Source organism: Triturus cristatus, chromosome 4_2, assembly GCF_964204655.1.
Source record: "Triturus cristatus chromosome 4_2, aTriCri1.1, whole genome shotgun sequence".
Classification (NCBI taxonomy): Eukaryota; Metazoa; Chordata; class Amphibia; order Caudata; family Salamandridae; genus Triturus; species Triturus cristatus.
In genome coordinates this window covers 219117785-219136496 of record NC_140586.1, presented here as the reverse complement: position 1 = coordinate 219136496, position 18712 = coordinate 219117785, and the positions used below count along the sequence as shown (strand labels likewise).

Sequence of the window (18712 nt, the reverse complement as noted above, 5' to 3'; positions counted from 1 at the left end):
GCGGGCCTGCGTTGTGAGCCAGGGTCCCTCATCCACCACTGACTTTTGAAAACGTATTTGGTTATATCTGCTATTCCACTTGCAACTTAAAGTCTCAGGTGAGCCAGTGAACACGTGCTAGGTCACACACAAGATTTGTAGAAAAAGTGCCTGCTTCTAGACCAGACACCTTAAGGGTATATGCATACTCTGTAGTTTATTGCAAGCATGGCACCGTTTTCTCTACAGGGACGGTTTTTAGATCTCGCTTGCGCAGTCTAGCTCCGAGATTTAATGACTTGGAGAAGAGGGGCTTGAACCCGCCCCTCTTCTCCCCTGTTCTCCATTGGCTGGCCTCTTGAATGCTGGCCAGCCATTGGAGAAGAGGTCAGTCATTCCGATTAGGCCCCGTCCTTTTCGGATCGGGGGGCGTGTTTTTTGCAAGAAGTCTCATTCTCTCCTCCAGCCAATGGCTGGAGGAGAGAAAAGACAAACACGCCCTCGAATCCGAAAATGCCGCTGCCTTTCTCCGAGGCATTTCTGCTCTGCCTCGGAGAAAGGCAGTGGTGTGCCTTTTGCTCTGCCTTGTTGTTCCTCTGGGAAGGCTTTAGTTTTTACCTGGTCCGGAGAGAGGCGGCTCCCGAGTTTCACGCCAGTGCCAGACACCCAAGGTCACTTAGACTGACGGAGGAGTGAGGAGTGAGTGAGTGTGGGTCGGGGAGAGGGATAAGCGCCGCTGCTGAACAGGAAATGTCGGGCTAAATTGCAACACATATAAAATAAATAATCTTTGTGAATTAAAAGTCAATGGAAAGTTCCCGCGGAGCATGATGTGAATTTGTAGCCATTGTGTGTACTGCTTAAACCGCATTGGCCGGTCCTGTATGTCTGAGCTCGTGGCCGCAGATAACCCGTCTCCATAACAAGGCTTGTTTTCAAGCTGCGCAGGTGAAGAGGACAGACTGAATGATTGCGATCGATTCCTCCTTCCACCTTTCTGCCGCATCTTACAACCCACTTTCCTCCTCCTGCCTCTCCCCCTTCCTTTGCCTCTCCTCCCCCCCCCCTCCCCTAACAGGTTACCTCATTGTCTCTCCTGTAGTGCTGGCCCGTTAAGCGCTATACAAACAACCCATGTGACATGATAGCAACTAGTGGGAAACCAGGCGCGTATTTGAAATACCGTATTGTACGGTATTTGTGAAGGATACTTCCAGGGCCAGAGGTGATCTGATAGTCTACGAAAACACGAGTCGCCGTGGCTAGTAGTTTAAGAAATTGAAGCGCCATAAGACAACGATTAGTCGATGATTATTACAATATTTCATGCTTTAAAGGGTTAACATGTTAGCAGTAAGTCTCTTTTTGGTGGGACTTGCTAAGAGTGATGTTTTCACACGGCAGTGGAATGGAGTAACACATAAAAAAAAAACGATTTTTCTAAATAATAAGTGCAATTATTTGGGAAGAATTCTTAGTGACGCAGTTTCCTCGCCTCTTGCTGACGAGCTTCATCGGTTAATACTTCCTATTTTAGCATGCACTGAGTCGCCTCTGTACAGAGTCAGCCGTGGCACAGTAGCTCTCCTAGCACAGTTGGGTCTACACAAAGTTATTCTTTTGTGAAACCCCTGTCATTCTTGTGAGTATTAAAAAGGACTCCATGCCGCTTGCAAAGTTTTCAGCATGTACTTTTCCGGCTTAAAAGTTGGGCCCGGATTTACTAAGATTCTGCACCATGGTTGCAAAAGATGTCACAGGAAGTGAATGTGGAATGGTTTGTGTGCATTCCCAAGTAGTAATAAAACAAACCTGCACACAGTTGTACTTAAACAAGGGAACGATATTCATTGGGCAAGAGGGCACAGCACAGACCATGACAACTTGTAGTGTGAAAAAGGCTACTTAATGAAGCAGGTGCACATCATAAATATTTCTACAACCCTAGGCAAATCGTCTTGCACAACTATTGTTCTCACTATATGTCAGTATTCACCTACCGGTTCCCCCCCCCCCCCCCCCCCCCGACCTTATTTGTTCCTCGACAATTTCCCCCCAGCTCAACTGCCTCAGTATATCTATGCTCTACACATCCTGAACTGACTTTACTTCATATTGTATTGTAATTGCATTTATATAGCGATTACTACCCCTGAAGAGGCGTCAAAGCGCATTTTCGGCGAGTAGCACGCTACTCTGGAACCCATTAAGCATTAGCGGTGAATTAATATAGTGAAATATGAAAGTAATGTGAGTGGTGGATATTAGTCAGTTATTTGGAGTGCGTAGGATGTCACTGTAAACCTTTAACTTCTTGCAAGTGCCAAATTACTCCCACCCTTCCCTTTAAACTGCTTCGCCCACTCCAACAAGCTAAACAAGCATTTACAATGCAACGGTCTCGGCATTGTTAAAGTTAGAGCTATTGGCATTGCTCATGACAATGCCGTTTCTTTAAATGTTTTAAAAACAAAAACATAAACAAAAATAATGTCATGAGCAATGCCAATAGCTCTAACTTTACCAATGCCGAGACCATTGCATTGTAAATGCTTGTTTAATTCTTGGTCGAGTTGTTGAGCAAGTGCACGCTAATGATGTTTATTAGGAAGTAAAAGTGCATTATCTCTACGTGCCTTGTCCCAGTCATTCCAAAAAGAGATGTACTAAAGCCAACCTGGTGTTTTAAATGCAAAAAAAACAATATCACAAATTCACCACCTCAAATCTGTGCATAATGTAGTTCATTTTCCTTGAAGCCGACACCATCAAGATGTGACCAAAGGAATGATTTTCAGTACCAACATTCTGAATCTCTTAGTCATTAGTGCTTTACAACCGTATCAACTGAAGCCCATGTGGCAGTGAGACAGAGGAACTCCCTGAATCTCCGCTCAGGAAGCTGACATCCCTATATTTCCTCAGGAACGTGGATGTCTGCTAGTGTAGCCATTAATTGCAGTAGAAAAGATTGATCGACTTATGCATATTAAATGCTTTACGTTCTTGGTTAGATCCTCCAAATGTAATTAACACTTTTCTAGAAGTCTGTGACCGTTCCAAATACAGCAATTTCACGTCTAATAAATGAAAATGTTGTTGTTCTTTTCTGGAAGAAGGTGAGGGGGGAGAAAAAATACTCGAGTCTTATTTCTTGTTCCTTATGCATCATGGGTTCCACATTCTGAAAAAAAGCTGCTTGGGTTTGAGAATTACGATTTTATGTACCATAGTAAAAAATGGGTGTTTCATAGTACAGTCCCCAGCTACCCAATCCATCTGGCAGATGAGAGCGGCTAAGAATGCCACCTTCATAGATGAGTGATTCAGATTTATAGTTGGAGGCTCAAAGGCACTTCCTGAAAATATTTGAATACTAGAGGGAGATCTCGAGGAGGGGGCCATAGGCCAAGCCTGTGGGATTGAAATAGAAAAAATCATCAGTAATCTCCATTCTAGAGCCTCATCCTAGCCTAGCCCTCTCAAGAACTAATGAATGCCTTAATTACTGCCTACTGATCTCTTAAGGAGATAGCCAAAATCTTTCGAAATCCGTCTTGAAACTGCAGGATGGAAAACAATATCTCGTGCGGTTAGAGGAAGATATCTAGCTGAACTTGAAGACCGAAAATTCCTACAGTGGTTATCATAAGCCTCAAGAGCAAAGGGGCACCTAGACCCTTTAATAACTTGCTAAGTTCTCCAATATTTCTTTATTCTGCAGCCAAACCCTTTCAACCTCTAGACCAAGAGAAAGTTTAGAAAGTGAAAGAAACCCCAGTGCATAAAGAGGAAACCGTGGAGGCAGCATTTTCCAGAAAAGATCTAGGGTCATGCTCTTCAGGAATGGAAGCCAGGTTCGATTAGGCCAAAGGGGGAAGAACAGCTATTTCTTCTGCTCCTTACCCTAGGCTCCTAGTACAGGCAAGCGAGAAAAGAACCTCTTAAGTCGGAAAATGAGCAAAAACATGGTGTTAAGGAGAGGTTTTTAGATGAGCGTACTCAATTGATCTGTCATCCGTGTTCCCACAGATGTTTTGTTTTTAAGGCCAGAAAATGAGTTTATCAATGCCACAATATTCAGAGCTATCAGATGGAGAGCATAGGGTAACTTTTAGGGAAGGTCTGACCTGTAGAGTTAACGAGAATCTCCTCCAAAAACATCCATGCAGGCTTCAAGTGTCTGAGAAGATGAATTGATAAAGCTTTTGAATTGCAGTCTGTACCAGGAATACACAGGATGACGTGTGGCCTTGAGCCGTTATCCAAAGGCGAGCAGAGCCCGGTTTTGCAGAAAGTAGTTGTACCAGTCATTCTCAGCCTGACTGCTCTTATTACTGGCATGCCAATGTTTGTCCTGTTGGCCTTCTATGAAATTCCTGTTCTGGGCTTGATCCAAATTTCATTTTGAGAGGTGGATTAACAGACCATGGCACTGTAGATAATTGTTCATCATTTCTCAACCTTCCAATGTGCTTGATTTGTTAGAGCAAAGCAGCCAGCTTTCTAGATAATAGATGATACTAAATCCTTGTAGATGTAACCAAGCCACTAGAGGTGTAATTTTTTTTAATACACTTGGGACAGATCCGATTCCGAAGGGGAGAACCTGGAACTGAAAGTGTTTCCTGAACATGCAGAACCTTTTGAATTTTTTCATGACTTCTTGCCATTGGACTATAAAAGTAAGCATGCAGAAGATCAGTCGTTATCATAAATGTACCTTCCATAATTACATTATGTTATTCTTTGCACTGTCTCCCTTTTGAATAGAATTTTCTATATCCATTTGTTAACCTTCCTGAGATCTATAATTAGTTGACAAACTCCTGAAGGTTTTGGTATCAGAAATGGCGTCTTTTCCCTCTCTTCATTCTCGGGACCGGTACAGTTGTTTCATTTGCTATCAACTTGTGGATCGCCTCTTTCATTGCCTTCTTGGCAGGATTTAGTGGCCAATGTGTTTGAATGGTTCCAGTTTATATACTATAGATGAGAACTCTACCCAACATCCATTCTTATGATCTCCAGGAGTCGCAAATAGACTTCTCCTTGCCTTCCAGAAGTGATACATTTGCCTGTCTACTGACCATTCATAGCCACCTTCAGCATGATCAGGACAGGTAATTTCTTGATGGTACAGGAGCTTTACTTTTCTTGTCTTTGTGATACTTAAAACCTTTTCCTCTCAGTTTCTTTGTAAAACTGAACTGAAGTTGGGTTGACGCTGTTCTTCAACCCTGTCAAAACGAGAACATGAATGATTGTGAAAAATAATTGGATGTAGATGCCGATTGCCAAAATGAATATTTAGTTTTCCTTCTAAGTCATGACCCAAAGAGCTTTAAGCCCTAAAGGTTGTCCAGAGGTGCAGATTTTTGAGCAGAGTCTGTATGCCGTTCTCTTAAGTATAGATTCCTGCTTGCCACTATTGTTGCTCCTTGAGTTCGTGCTGTGTTCTTCCATTGTTAAAGGAGACATTAGAAATTAATTCTACTTGTTTTTCTATAGCTTTCACAAGTGCAGAACATTCAGCTTCCCCCTGAACTGCTTTAAAGAGACACATAAAGTCTGAGATCAATAAGTGACTGGTATAGGCTCCCTAGATATCTGCCGTCATAGTCAAGTGTGCCCTTGCCGAAGATCTTTATTGTGACTGGTCCACCTTTTTATCAGTTTTGTCGTTTAAAGTGCTTTTTGTCGACCAAACTTGCCACAAGTTCTTCTGACACAACTATACACAAAGGAGTCTACTGGAACGGTTTCCCGAAATCTTTTGTCCCCTTTTTCTAAGAGATGTAATCTTAAAACAAATCTTGTCAAGTTTATTTTATCTGGGTCCTCCCACTCCCTTAAGATGACCTGTTGATGAATGGATGGAACCATGGCTGAAAAGCATGTTGAAATTGCCTTAACACATGTTCTGTAGAAGTGCTGTGAGGGTCTTTGACTGGCACCCTATATTATACTTGAATGGAGACAGATTTGCAGGACAAAACGTTTGATCGATGTATTTACCCTCCTTTAATATTAAGGTAATATGTCGTAAATGTTCTTAATCCTTGTCCGAGCCAGAAGAAGAAGAACATGGTGTCTGAGGAGTAACAATTGGAAGAATGCACGGAGCCATAGTTTCAAGGAAATTTCTTCTAATTTGCTTGCCCATAGGACAACTAAGGACGATCGTGTACACATGTCCAGCAATCTCAGCACCAAAACAATCTCCTTGCTTACTTCTTGTTTAAGTAGAGATAGAAAACTTGCACATTCGCACCAGTGAGTTTCTCACCATGCATGTCAAAGAGAAGGAACACTTAAGACAAGCATGCGGCTCAAGTACACCATGCGCTAGCCACACCTTTGTCATGCTCCCCACGTCAGCAACCAGGGAAAATGAGGGACACATACTTGGTTGATTTTCTAGAGTTTGTGCTCTCCCCTGAAAGACCGCCTCAGCTTGCTGCTGCGGGCGATTTTCTTCTCCTGGGGGATAAGCCTTGTCGTGTTGCACACGTTGTTAATTTTCTGTGCCAGACACATTCCTGACATTGCCGTAGCAGTACTTAGACCTGCAGGGACCCAAACTCCCTGATTTTGCCCTAGACCTAGGCAGGAGAGGCAAACGGGGAAAGTTCTATGGCACACATGAACCTTAGGACACCCTTGGGGCGGGTGGAGGCATATCTTACTTCCTATTTCTTTCTTCTGCAAGAGCTGTATACATCTCTTTGTAATAGCTGGGATGAGGACAAGGGACATAGGGATAATCTACCCACAGAGGTCCAGAATTACTTGGGCACTGCAACGCCTTGGTGTTCCGCCAGCATGGACATGATGGCAAAGGTCAGCTAAAAGGATATTGTTTGCTAAGGGGGTAAGACTACTTTTCAGTCTAACACTAAATCCTATATGATGCTATTCTGGAACATTTTTTCCCCATATTAACTTTACCTTCTTTATCTTGCATTCACCCTTCTTGAATGCTTTGCTGTTCGTTGCGAAAGTTGTCCGATCCTTTCCAACACCATGCCAAGTCTGTGTCTGCTTTCCCATTGCAGGGCTTGGAAGAATTTGTGCTGTTTGTCTTCTAGGAGCAGGGGAGTAAAAAGGATGGCTGGTGCTGGAGAGCAGAAGAATAAAAAGGATGAAAATGGACTCGGAACAGCCATTGATTTTGTCCTCTCCAATGCCCGAGTGGTTCTTGGGGTTGGTGGTGCTGCAATGCTGGGCATCGCCACACTGGCGGTTAAACGGGTGAGTGAGCAGCACAGTGCTTTTGTGAATGGAAGAATGTTGGCTGTGTCTTATTGAAGCACGTGTGGTCATTCATGCCCTGGAAAGGTTTCAACATAGTAGGTATATTGACACGGCTGCATACCTGCACACGTTGTTTCTATAATTTTCTCCTATGAAACTGTCTAAATCAGGTTGTTTGAGGCATGTGTGGATGTAGATACACTGGCTTAGAATAATCCTGCCATCTAGTGTTGGGCTCAGAAGTGTGCAAGTTGTTTTTCTTCGAAGAAAGTCTTGTAATTCATGAGGCAGTGACTCTTCCTCTTGCCAGTAATACGCATGGTCATTCACATTGTTTTTATTTGTTTCGCCGTCTGTTTCGGACGTGTGCTCCGGTTCAACGGTGTTGTCGTTCTTCTTTTCCATACTATACCGTCTGTATTGTTTTCGATCCCAGATTTCTTCAGGCCTCCCAACCCCCCTTCCCTGTCCATCTACTTTGGTCGGCAGCGGCCCCGTGGACCTTTTGACCTTTGGGCACACTTCATAGCTTCAATGTCCCTGCACGCCATGTCCTCTCTGGAACAGATGCCTTTCCGCTTCTGTCCTCTGTGCCACCCCAAGTTTCTACTCCCCCCAATCTCCACCATGTGTTACTTGTGCTTCTCCCCATAACACAAGGAGGGTACCTGTGAGGTGTGCAAGTCTTGTTGATCGAAAAAGACACTCCGTGATAGGCAAGCTCGAAATCTAGAGATGTCCCGCTGTATGGTTCACTAGACCTCTTTGGACCCAAAGTCCTTCAAGATGAGGCACAGGTGTCGGCTACTGACAAGGGTACCTTCTCTCACGAGGACAGCTCCATATAGGAACTGGAGCTGCAGGATCTCCCACCTGGTCAAGTCGTAAGTACTGTACCGCATCCCCGACCACAGCAATCCACCACAAAGGGTTGCCTACCTATATCAGACTGGCCAAGGACTATTGTTGGACCACCACTGCCGTCAGGCCATGGTCGGCATCGACCGGTTGCATCGGACACACCGGCTCAGCGCAGAAAAAGCACCATAAGCCGCACGCTCCAACTCCTCCATCAGAGTATAACTGGCTTTCGGATCCGAGACTGCTTCAAAACACATCTCTGCTGCAAATTTCAGCTTTGGGGCTGAAACCCTCGGCACCGAAAATGCAGGCACTGAAAACTTTGACATTGGAGCAGAGATCCCACACCTTTGGCAAGCATACTGAGACACTGGAGCCAGTGCTACAGCGGCTGCCAGAGGAGATAGACTCCAGACAGAAACACATTATAATGCACAGGGACACTGGTCGTATCAATGAAACCTCCTCAATCTAGGTCCCAGCCAGCCAAGAGACCACTATAATTTGAAGAAGCTTTGGAAGTTCCAATACCTCCCTTTGTCGCCCTTCTTATCTTGGAGGATCCATGACCACCTCCCCTGAGACCTCCACTTCTACGAGCGTCCCCAGGCACAAACAAGCTTGCCCATGACATACTACAGAGGATACTATAGGGGCAATAATTTCAAAGGTAGAGGCATGGGCTTCTTCACCAAGCCCTCCAGCGCCACCTCCAAAGCCTGACTTGCCAACCATCCGCCCCCAATCACACAAGACCTGTCGGGGGTCGATTAGAACAGTGCTTTCCCGCATGCAGAACATCACCTCTGATCAGTGGGTGTTGGACATTGTCCAAAATGGTTGTCTGAAGCTTACTTCCACACCCCTAAACATTCCACCTCACAAACGCTCATCACAACATCAACAGTTGCTCAAAGAAAAAGTTCTGGCACTCCACAAAAAAGGAGCCATAGAACCAGATACATCAGCAAGACAGAGGAGTCTATTTGCTCTACTTCCTCCTTACCAAAAAGGATGGATTCCTGAGACCATTCTTGGACCTCAGACCCCCTACATTCTCACAGAGCACTTTCACATGGTCTCTTTAAGATGCCATTCCGTTACTGCAACAGGGCAACTTCCGGGCCACACTCGGCCTGAAGGATGCCTATTTCCACATTCCTATTCACCTGGCGCATCACCAATACCTCGGGTTTATATTAAGCAGGCAGCATTTCCAATTGAAGTGCTTCCCTTCAGGGTCTGTTATTCCAGAGTCTTCACCAAATGTCTTGCAGTAGTAGTTGCTTACCTGCGCAGGCAAAACATCATGGATTTCCTATCTAGATGACTGGCTCATCAAAAGTGCAACTAGTCAAAAATGCTTCCAGCTTATTCAAGCCACCATAAACCTACTTCATCAATAAGTTTTACCATTAATGCAGTCAACTTCCACCTCCAACCCCTTCAATTGCAGCCCTACCTGGGAACCATCCTAATCTCACAGCTGTAGAATTCAACCCTTCCACCTGCTCAAACCCCTGTTGCAGCCTTATCAGCAGGTCACTTCCAGGTCATGCGTCTCCTTGGTGTAATGGATTAATGCATAGCCATAGTACCTCATGGCAGATTGAACATGCGTCTGCTGCAAGAGTGCTTATCGCATCAATAGATTCAAGCAGAGGGTCAACTGGAAGATCTAGAGTTGGTTGCCCATCAAGCTTGCCACTCTCCACAGTGGTGGAACACCAGCCAGCTCTTAAAAGGATGGCCTTTCCTAGACCCAGTTCTTCAAAACATCATTACGGACTCCTCTCCACAAGGGAGCGCATTCACAACATTTAACTGTCCAGAGACGTTGGACACCCAGCTAGAGACTTCTCCATATCAATCATCTGGAGTTGCTAGCTGTTCATCTGTTGCTGAAAACCTTCCTTACTAACTTAGTTGGAAAGGTAGTCCTGATCAAAACAGAAAACATGGCTGCCATGTATTAAATCCAAAAGCAGGACGGCACCAGATCACCTCAACTTTCTCATCTAGCTCAAACCATTTGGAGGTGGGCCCTATGGTACAACATTCACCTGTTACCGGAGTACCTCCCAGGGGTGGACAACGACAGCCAACAAGACCACGATTGGGAACTCATCCCGCAAGTCTTTCTTCCATATTTCCAGCGTTTGGGTGAACCACAAATAGACCTGTTTGCCAAAGCAGAAAACACAAAATGCCCAAACCTTGCCTCCCGGTTCCCACACCTACAGTCCAGGGGCAATGCACTATGGATACTTAGTCCAGGATATTTGCTTATGCTTTTCCGCCTCTGCCACTGCTTTCGTTTGTAGTTCGCAGACATCCATCACCCTCATCCTAATGGCTCTCACATGGGCACAACAGCCATGGTTCACCACACTTCTAGAACTCTCAGTAGTTCCGCATTAGATACTGCAGAATAGGCAGGATTTTCTCACGCACAGCCAGGGAGAAGGAGTAGTTTCTTTTCTGTAACTCCAGTTCTGTAGTAGGGGTATCTCTGTTATAGTCATAATCTAGGGAATAGTCCCGCCCATGTGCGCGGACCCCGGAGCAATAAAAAATAATCTCTAAAAGGTGACAAATCATGCAGACCTGCATACACCTTTAAGAGAGAATTTAATTTAAAGACAGATAATGCAGCCTATACCCACAGGCTACACTGTCCAGTACTTCAACTAGAATTCCACCAAAATCCACAAACAGCACTGCCTGTCCAGTTTTTCTCCCCATAGGAAAAAACCCTGCCTCTACCAGCAAAAGCCACTGGAATGATAGAGAGGAAGGAGTGGACAGACAAGCCCCATAGGCTGCCATTATGTGGCTTGGAACAGGATACTGTGCCTTTAAGAAAACTTTCCAGTTTTCCAGAACTTTCCCCAGTATCCCAGAATGCCCAGCAGGTCCCATTTACTTTCAGTTCTTTTTGAAGGCGTAGCACGCCAGACCTGTAGCATTCTCCATATGAATAAGTATCTCTCCACCGGGGAGGAGGGCGGGCGCTTATGACTATAACAGAGATACCCCTACTACAGAACTGGAGTTACAGAAAAGAAACTACTCCTTCTGTAGTAGGGGATCTCTGTGTATAGTCATAATCTAGTGAATAGAATGGCAAGCCCATCCCCACACAACAAAAGCGGTGGAGAACACATAAGACACAACCACTACTGTGCGAACAAATTTCGCAGCGAAGCCTGCCCAACCTGAGCATCTGCCCTGGCATCCGAGTCCAGACAGTAATGCGCAGCAAAGGTATGGACCGACTTCCAAGTGGCCGCCTTACAGATTTCCGCAATCGGAACATTACGCAGCAAAGCCGTCGTGGCAGCTTTGCCCCTGGTGGAATGAGCCTTAGGTTTACCCCCTAAGGTCTTATTAGCCTTTTGATAACACAACTGTATGCAGGACACAATCCACCGAGAGATGGACTGCTTCGAGGTCGCAAGACCAGTCCTGACTGAGCCATAATTAACAAACAATTGGTCAGACCTACGAATATCCTTGGTCTTATCCAGATAAAATTTCAACACCCTACGGACATCCAGGGAATGGAGAGCCCTTTCCGCTGGTGAAGAGGGATTCTGAAAGAACGTAGGTAAAGTTATGGTCTGATTGACATGAAAGTCAGAGATAACCTTAGGAAGGAACTTAGGGTGAGTACGCATCACAACCTTAGCAGCATGAAACACAGTATAAGGTTCTTGACAACATAATGCCTGAAGTTCACTCACCCTGCGGGCCGATGTAATGGCCACTAGGAACGCCGCCTTCCAGGATAGGTGCTGCAATGAAGCCTTGTGAGTAGGTTCAAAAGGCTCTCTCATCAGTCTGGACAGCACCACATTCAAGTCCCAAGAAGGCGAGGGAAGTCTGACAGGAGGGAACACCTTCTTCAAGCCTTCCAAAAAATCCTTGACCACAGGAATCTGAAAGAAGGACGTCTGTGAAGGGCACTTCCTGTAAGCAGTCAAAGCAGCCAGATGAACCTTAATGGAATGGAAATTAAGGCCAGACTGCGCCAGATGCAAAAGGTATGGAAGGATGACATCTTCCTTACATGTTGTCGGATCAAAGTTCTTGGACTTACACCAGATACAGAACCTCTTCCACTTGTAAGCATAGGATGTCCTAGTGGAAGGTCGCTTAGACTCCTTCAGAATGTCCATACAATCGTCTGGTAGATTCAGATGACCGTATTGCACTATTTCAGGAGCCATGCCGCCAAACTCAAAGACGAGAGGTTGGGGTGCACCATCCGCCCCCCGAACTTCGTGAGAAGGTCCGGCCTGCACGGCAACCGCATGTGAGGAAGGAGAGACCGGTGAAGAAGGTCCGTGAACCACCACTGCCTGGGCTACTCCGGGGCGATCAGGATCATCCGCGCCCTGGACTGGGACAGCTTGATGAGCACCGCCGGAATCAGGGGAATGGGTGGAAAAGCGTACAGAAAGCTGTTCGACCAATCGATCCATAGCGCATTCCCCAGCGTCCCCCGCTGGTAGTACCTGGATGCGAAGTCTCGGCATTTGCTGTTTTCGGCGGTGGCGAACAGATCTACGTCTGGAGTCCCCCACCTTGTGAAGACTTCTCCTAGTACTTCGTCGTTTATGACCCATTCGTGGTTTTCCTGAATCAGCCTGCTCAAGGCGTCTGCCTGAGCATTCTGCACCCCTGGCAGATGTGTGGCCGTGATCGTCAATCCTCGGGCCAGCAGCCAGCGCCAGATCGCCTGCGCCTCCTGCGACAGAGTGCGCGATCTCGACCCCCCCTGCTTGTTGAGGTAATACATCGTGGTTGTATTGTCCGTCTGTATCAGCAGCGAGTTGGTCTGGAAGGACGGAAGGAAAGCCTTCAGTGCCAGGAAGACAGCTCTGAGTTCCAGGAAATTGATGTGGTACGTCGATTCCAAAGGAGACCACTTCCCCTGAATCTGCAGGTCCCCGGAATGCGCACCCCAGCCCTGGAGAGAAGCATCCGTCACCACATTCGTCGTGGGAATGTCCTTGTGGAAGGGAACCCCCTTGAGGAGGTTTTCTGCCGAACACCACCACTTCAGAGACTGACGAGCATGTAGAGACAGTCGGATCTTGTCGTCCCAAGAGCCTGTCTTCTGATCCCACTGATCCTCCAAGCACTCCTGCAGTGGTCGCATCTGTAGACGTGCGTGCGGAGTGAGGAAGATACAGGAGGCCATCGATCCCAGCAGAGACGACACCTTCCTCACAGTCGTCGATGGAGCAGTCCTGAGGTCCTGAGCCTTCCGAAGGAGTGATAACCGTCTCTCCTCCGAAGGAGACACGCTTGCTGACCGCGTATCTATGGAGGCCCCCAGGTACTGTATGCACTGTACCGGAGATGGGACCGATTTGGACATGTTGACGTGTAACCCCAGCTTGTTCAAGAGCTCGCACGTCCAACGGAAGTGTTCTTGCGCTTCCTCGAAGGATGACGCCTTGATCAGCCAATCGTCCAGATACGGGTAGACAAACACCTTGTTCCTCCGCAGGTGTGCCGCCACCACCGCCATGCACTTCGAAAAAGTCCTGGGAGCAGACTTTAGCCCGAATGGCAGTACTGTGTATTGATAGTGATTGGCGCCGACTTGGAATCGCAGGAACTTCCTGTGCTTCTGTGCTATGGGCACATGGAAGTACGCATCCTGTAGATCTATGGCACAGAGCCAGTCTCCCCGTTGCAGCTGAGGGTAAATCTGGTGCAACGATAGCATGCGAAACTTTTCTCTGCGAATCCACCTGTTTGCTTGTCGCAAATCCAGAATGGGCCTGAACTCGTTCTTGTCCTTCTTGCGAACGAGGAAGAACCGAGAGTACAGACCTCTTCCCCTTTGAGACAAAGGTACTTCTTCTACCGCCTTTTTTCTCAACAAGATGTCTGCCTCCGCCTGGAGCTCCCTCAGCTGGAAGCGAGAGCTGACCGGCGGAATCGCTGGAGGCGGGCTGATGAACCGAAGACTGTATCCATTGCAAACAATATTCAGCACCCACTTGTCCTGAGTAATTTTTCTCCACTCTGCCGGAAAAAATCGAATGCTTCCCCCCACTGGAGTGGGTAACGGTTGAGGGGGAAGTAACAGCTCAGGGCCGAGACCCGGCCGGGCCCTTGTTTGTGGTAGTAGCCTGCTGGCCACCTCTGCCCCTCTGGCGCTTCTGGAAGGGCTTGCGGAACTGCTGCTGTTGTGGCTGCTGCTGTCCCGAGCCCTGCCCACGCCCTCGGCCCGACGACCCGAACCTCCTCTGGAACGGTCGTTTCTTTTTCTCGGCCTTCTCTAACCCGACGGCCGTCAGGGTTTCCGCTTCAGCCTTCATGCGGGCCATTTCATCGTCCGCATGCTTCCCGAACAGGGTCTCCCCCGAGAAGGGCAAGTTGGCCACTCTCTGCTGCGCCTCCGGCTTGAGGGACGTCAGGCGCAACCAGGAATGCCGCCGCTGGTGGACGCCATGACAGTAGGCGTGGGCGGCCAATAGCGATATATCCGCTGCTGCGCTGATCGTTTGGTTAGAAACCAGCATGCCTTCGCGCACCGTCTCCAAGAAGTCCTCCTTCTTGTCTCGTGGCAGGAGGTCCGCATATTGCTGCAGGGATTCCCACAGGGCCCAGTCGTAACGGCCCAACAACGCCCCTGCACTCGCCGCCTTCATCGTGGTGGCAGCGGTACCACACACCTTCCTGCCCGCAGAGTCCAGCCAGCGGCTTTCCTTGTCCGGTGGCACCGTGGAGGCCGGGGCGGTCGCATGTTGTTTTCTCGCCGCCGTCACGATAACCGAATCCGGTTTCGGGTCCCCTCTCAAGAATGACGGATCCGACTCCGGGGCCCTATATTTCTTCATGAGCCTGGACGGAGCGGCCTTCGCTGTTGCGGGAGTGAGGAACAGTTCCAAAGCTGGTTCCACCAGTCCAGGCACGAGAGGCAGGAGGGGGCGAGACAAGTGTCTTTTATGAAGCGTCTCAAATATCACGGACGTCGTGGGTGTTGGAACAGTCACCGTGATATTCAGCTTCGCAGCCCCTCGCAACAGCACCTCCTGGAACGAGACCAAGTCGTCCACCGGCGACACCCTAGTCCCCGGGGAGTCCGACAGCGTCGGGGAAAGGTCCCTGTCCGAGGAGCGCGACCTGGACCTATACCTCCTGCGGCGTCGTCTAGAGTCTGACGAGGATCGCCCTCGGCTCCGCGATCGTCGCCTCCTGTGAGAGCGGGAGCGCGACCTCTTCGGCTTAGGCCTGTCCGCCGGTCTCGCTGGTCCAGGCGACCGTGGGCATCGTGGCTTCGGGGTCCCTTGCGGCGGAGTCTGGTACCGTGGAAGGGAAACCGACCTCGGGGGGACCGGCGGCGGCACCGCAGGAGTGCTTGGCAGCAACAGAGGCCGGGGTGGCGGAGACAGAGTCCGCGGCCGCGGAGGAGGCGGTGGAGGAAGTGGAGACGGTAGTGGAGGAGGTGGCGGTGGTGGTGGTGGTGGCGGTGGAGGAGGCGGTGGCAGAGGTGGGAGAGGAGGAGGAGGCGACGGAGACCTCCGAGGCGGGGTATACACCACTGAGTACACCGATCCCGGCGACTCTCTCTTCCTCGACGTCGACGTGTGCCTCGACGTCGACCTGCGCCTCGACGGCGATCTTCTCGGCGTCGATCTCCTCCTCGGCGTCGACTTATGTCTCGACGGCGACCTTCGCCTCGACGGCGACCTCCGCCTCGACGGCGACCTCCGCCTCGACGGCGACCTTCGCCTCGACGGCGACCTCCGCCTCGACGGCGACCTCCGCCTCGACGGCGACCTCCGCCTCGACGGCGACCTTCGCCTCGACGGCGATCTTCGCCTCGACGGCGATCTTCGCTTTCTCGACGGCGATCTCCTTCTCTTCATCGACGGCGAGTTGCGATCCCTCGACGCCGAACGCCGACGCCGGGTCTTCTCTCGACGTCGACCGCTGGACGCAGTCGAAGACGGCGTCGTCGCCGACGACGCCGATGTAGTCGACGGCGGCCTATTCAGGTCCCTCGACGCCGATCGTCGACGCCGTTTCTCCCCAGAGCCCTGGGGAGACGGCGAACAGACGGTGGTCATCCTCCTCGACGTCGCCGTCGACGCCCTCGACGTCGACGGGGAGCGGGAGCGTTTACTGGTCTTCCTGCCCCTGGGGAGCCCCCCAGAGGCCTCAGCATGGGCCAAATCAGCCCCTCCAGACCCACCTGGTGCCTTCAGTCTTCGCTCCTCCAGAGCTTGAAGCCTGCTCTTCATCCTGTCCCTCAGGGTTCTTGCTGAAAACGAGTGGCAGATGGTACAGCTTTCAGGCACGTGGGACTGGGGAAGGCAAGCTATGCACACCTCGTGTGGGTCAGTTTTAGCCTTCTTTCGACCACATTCCGGGCACTTGTCGAACAAGCCAGGCATGTTGACAGTACCAGCTATTAAACACAAGAAAAAGTGACAAAAATTGCCAAAATCTCAATGAAAACCTTGAAAAAGGTAGAGCTCAATGCTCCAGGGTCCTGCTAGCAGGAGCCGGAAAAAAGAACTGAAAGTAAATGGGACCTGCTGGGCATTCTGGGATACTGGGGAAAGTTCTGGAAAACTGGAAAGTTTTCTTAAAGGCACAGTATCCTGTTCCAAGCCACATAATGGCAGCCTATGGGGCTTGTCTGTCCACTCCTTCCTCTCTATCATTCCAGTGGCTTTTGCTGGTAGAGGCAGGGTTTTTTCCTATGGGGAGAAAAACTGGACAGGCAGTGCTGTTTGTGGATTTTGGTGGAATTCTAGTTGAAGTACTGGACAGTGTAGCCTGTGGGTATAGGCTGCATTATCTGTCTTTAAATTAAATTCTCTCTTAAAGGTGTATGCAGGTCTGCATGATTTGTCACCTTTTAGAGATTATTTTTTATTGCTCCGGGGTCCGCGCACATGGGCGGGACTATTCCCTAGATTATGACTATACACAGAGATCCCCTACTACAGAAGTAAGACACCCAGATCCCTCAATCTTGCGATTTGGCCTCTGAAGTCATAGAATTTGGCTATTTGAAATTACCACAACTGTGTATGGACATTCTCAAAGAACCACACAGGCCCACTTCTCATGTCTGTTATGCTGCTAAGTGGAAAAGTTTTCTCCACTACCGTCATTCTAAACACGCTGATCCTTTAGCAGCTAAGGTTCAAGATATTGTTAGTTATTTAATTTATATACTTTTGGTCTAGCTTTCACATCTATAGCACTACACCTAGTGGCAGTAGCCGTGTATTTACAAAACGGACAACACACTTCCATATTCAGAACTTCTGTCATCAAAGTCTTCCTGGAAGGTCTTAAGAGTCATTCTTCCTAAAGTGCCATAAGCTCCCACTTGGAACCTCAATATTGTGTTAACATGATTAATGGGCCCTCAATTTGGACCCCTCCACTCCTGCCCCCTCTAGTTTCTATCCTGGAAAGTAACATTCCTAGTTGCTATCATTTTACTTACATGTGACCTTCAGGCATTAACTCTAGAAGAACCTTTCTTCCAACTACATAGAGATAGCGTGGTTCTACGTTACATTCATTCCAACAGTGGTGTCTCAATTCCACCTTAATCTGTTTAGTTACCTGTATTTTTTCCTCAAACAGACTCGGTAGCAGAAAGGTCTTTCCCACTTTAGATGTAAAACAAGCCCTCAAATATTATATTGACGGAACAAGTCATTTAGGAAAACAGAAGAACTTTGTTTCCTTTAAAAGGCACACTAAGGAAGGGCCATTTCTAAAACGGGGCGGGGGAGTGGGGGTAGCATATTAGACCACCAAATGCATCCAGACATGTTATGCTAAAGCTAAAAGAACTTTTATACAGGGTGGATGGGAGGCAATACGATTGAATAGCAAGTAAAAAAGATGCAACGTATAGAGGTTTACAAACAAAAACAAGCAGTTGACAGAGAGTCTTTTATGTGGCTTTATTTCAGGTGTGCTTTGTTTGTATTCGTTTGGAACAGCCAACGCGTTTCGCCCAAACAAGGGCATCTTCAGGGCGATTAGCGATGCTGTATTGCTGGCATCGTTGGTTGCATGAGAAGGAAACAGCCGAATCCCTGACATGGCTCCATTTTCACTCTACTGCGACCCCCCCCCCCAACATGAACGTACGTCACCACAGTGCACTGACCACTCCAAGGATTGGATAACACCGGCAGCTATTAGACTCTAAAGGCTTTCTAACAGCCGTTTCCTTCCCCTGACACCTGTTTGTTACAGATACATTTATGGGTTTTCACAAACCTCATTAGCTTGGACATCACACTATACTAACTAATACTTTATACTCCATTCTTCACCCGACTTCTGGGAAAACAATCTTAACAATGGAGTCGATGATCTTGTACATTATCAGCAAGAGGAGGAGTCACTCTACCTTGTCACTCAGAGACTTTCTTCAAAGAAATCAACTTGCACACTTCAAAGCCTAACACTAGATAACAGGATTATGCTAAGCATGTGAATTGACAGCAATATATTCCACGAACAGACGCTTACTGGGTGAATAACATTTTCCTTCCTAGGTCGTTGAGTTTATTTCAGAATAGACGACCAAATATGCTTCAAAATAAAA

General features: G+C 48.2%; 1 protein-coding gene across 2 annotated transcripts in view; it reads left to right on the top strand.

Moving 5' to 3' along the window:
* Positions 1-7089: 7089 nt before the first annotated feature.
* MIEF1 (mitochondrial elongation factor 1) overlaps positions 7090-18712 on the top strand; it is a 34377-nt gene continuing 22754 nt past the window's right edge. For both annotated transcript variants that reach the window (XM_085601259.1, XM_085601258.1), the window contains exon 1: positions 7090-7233. In XM_085601259.1, the coding sequence (XP_085457385.1) occupies positions 7090-7233 (144 nt within the window). The remainder of the gene's footprint in view (positions 7234-18712) is intronic.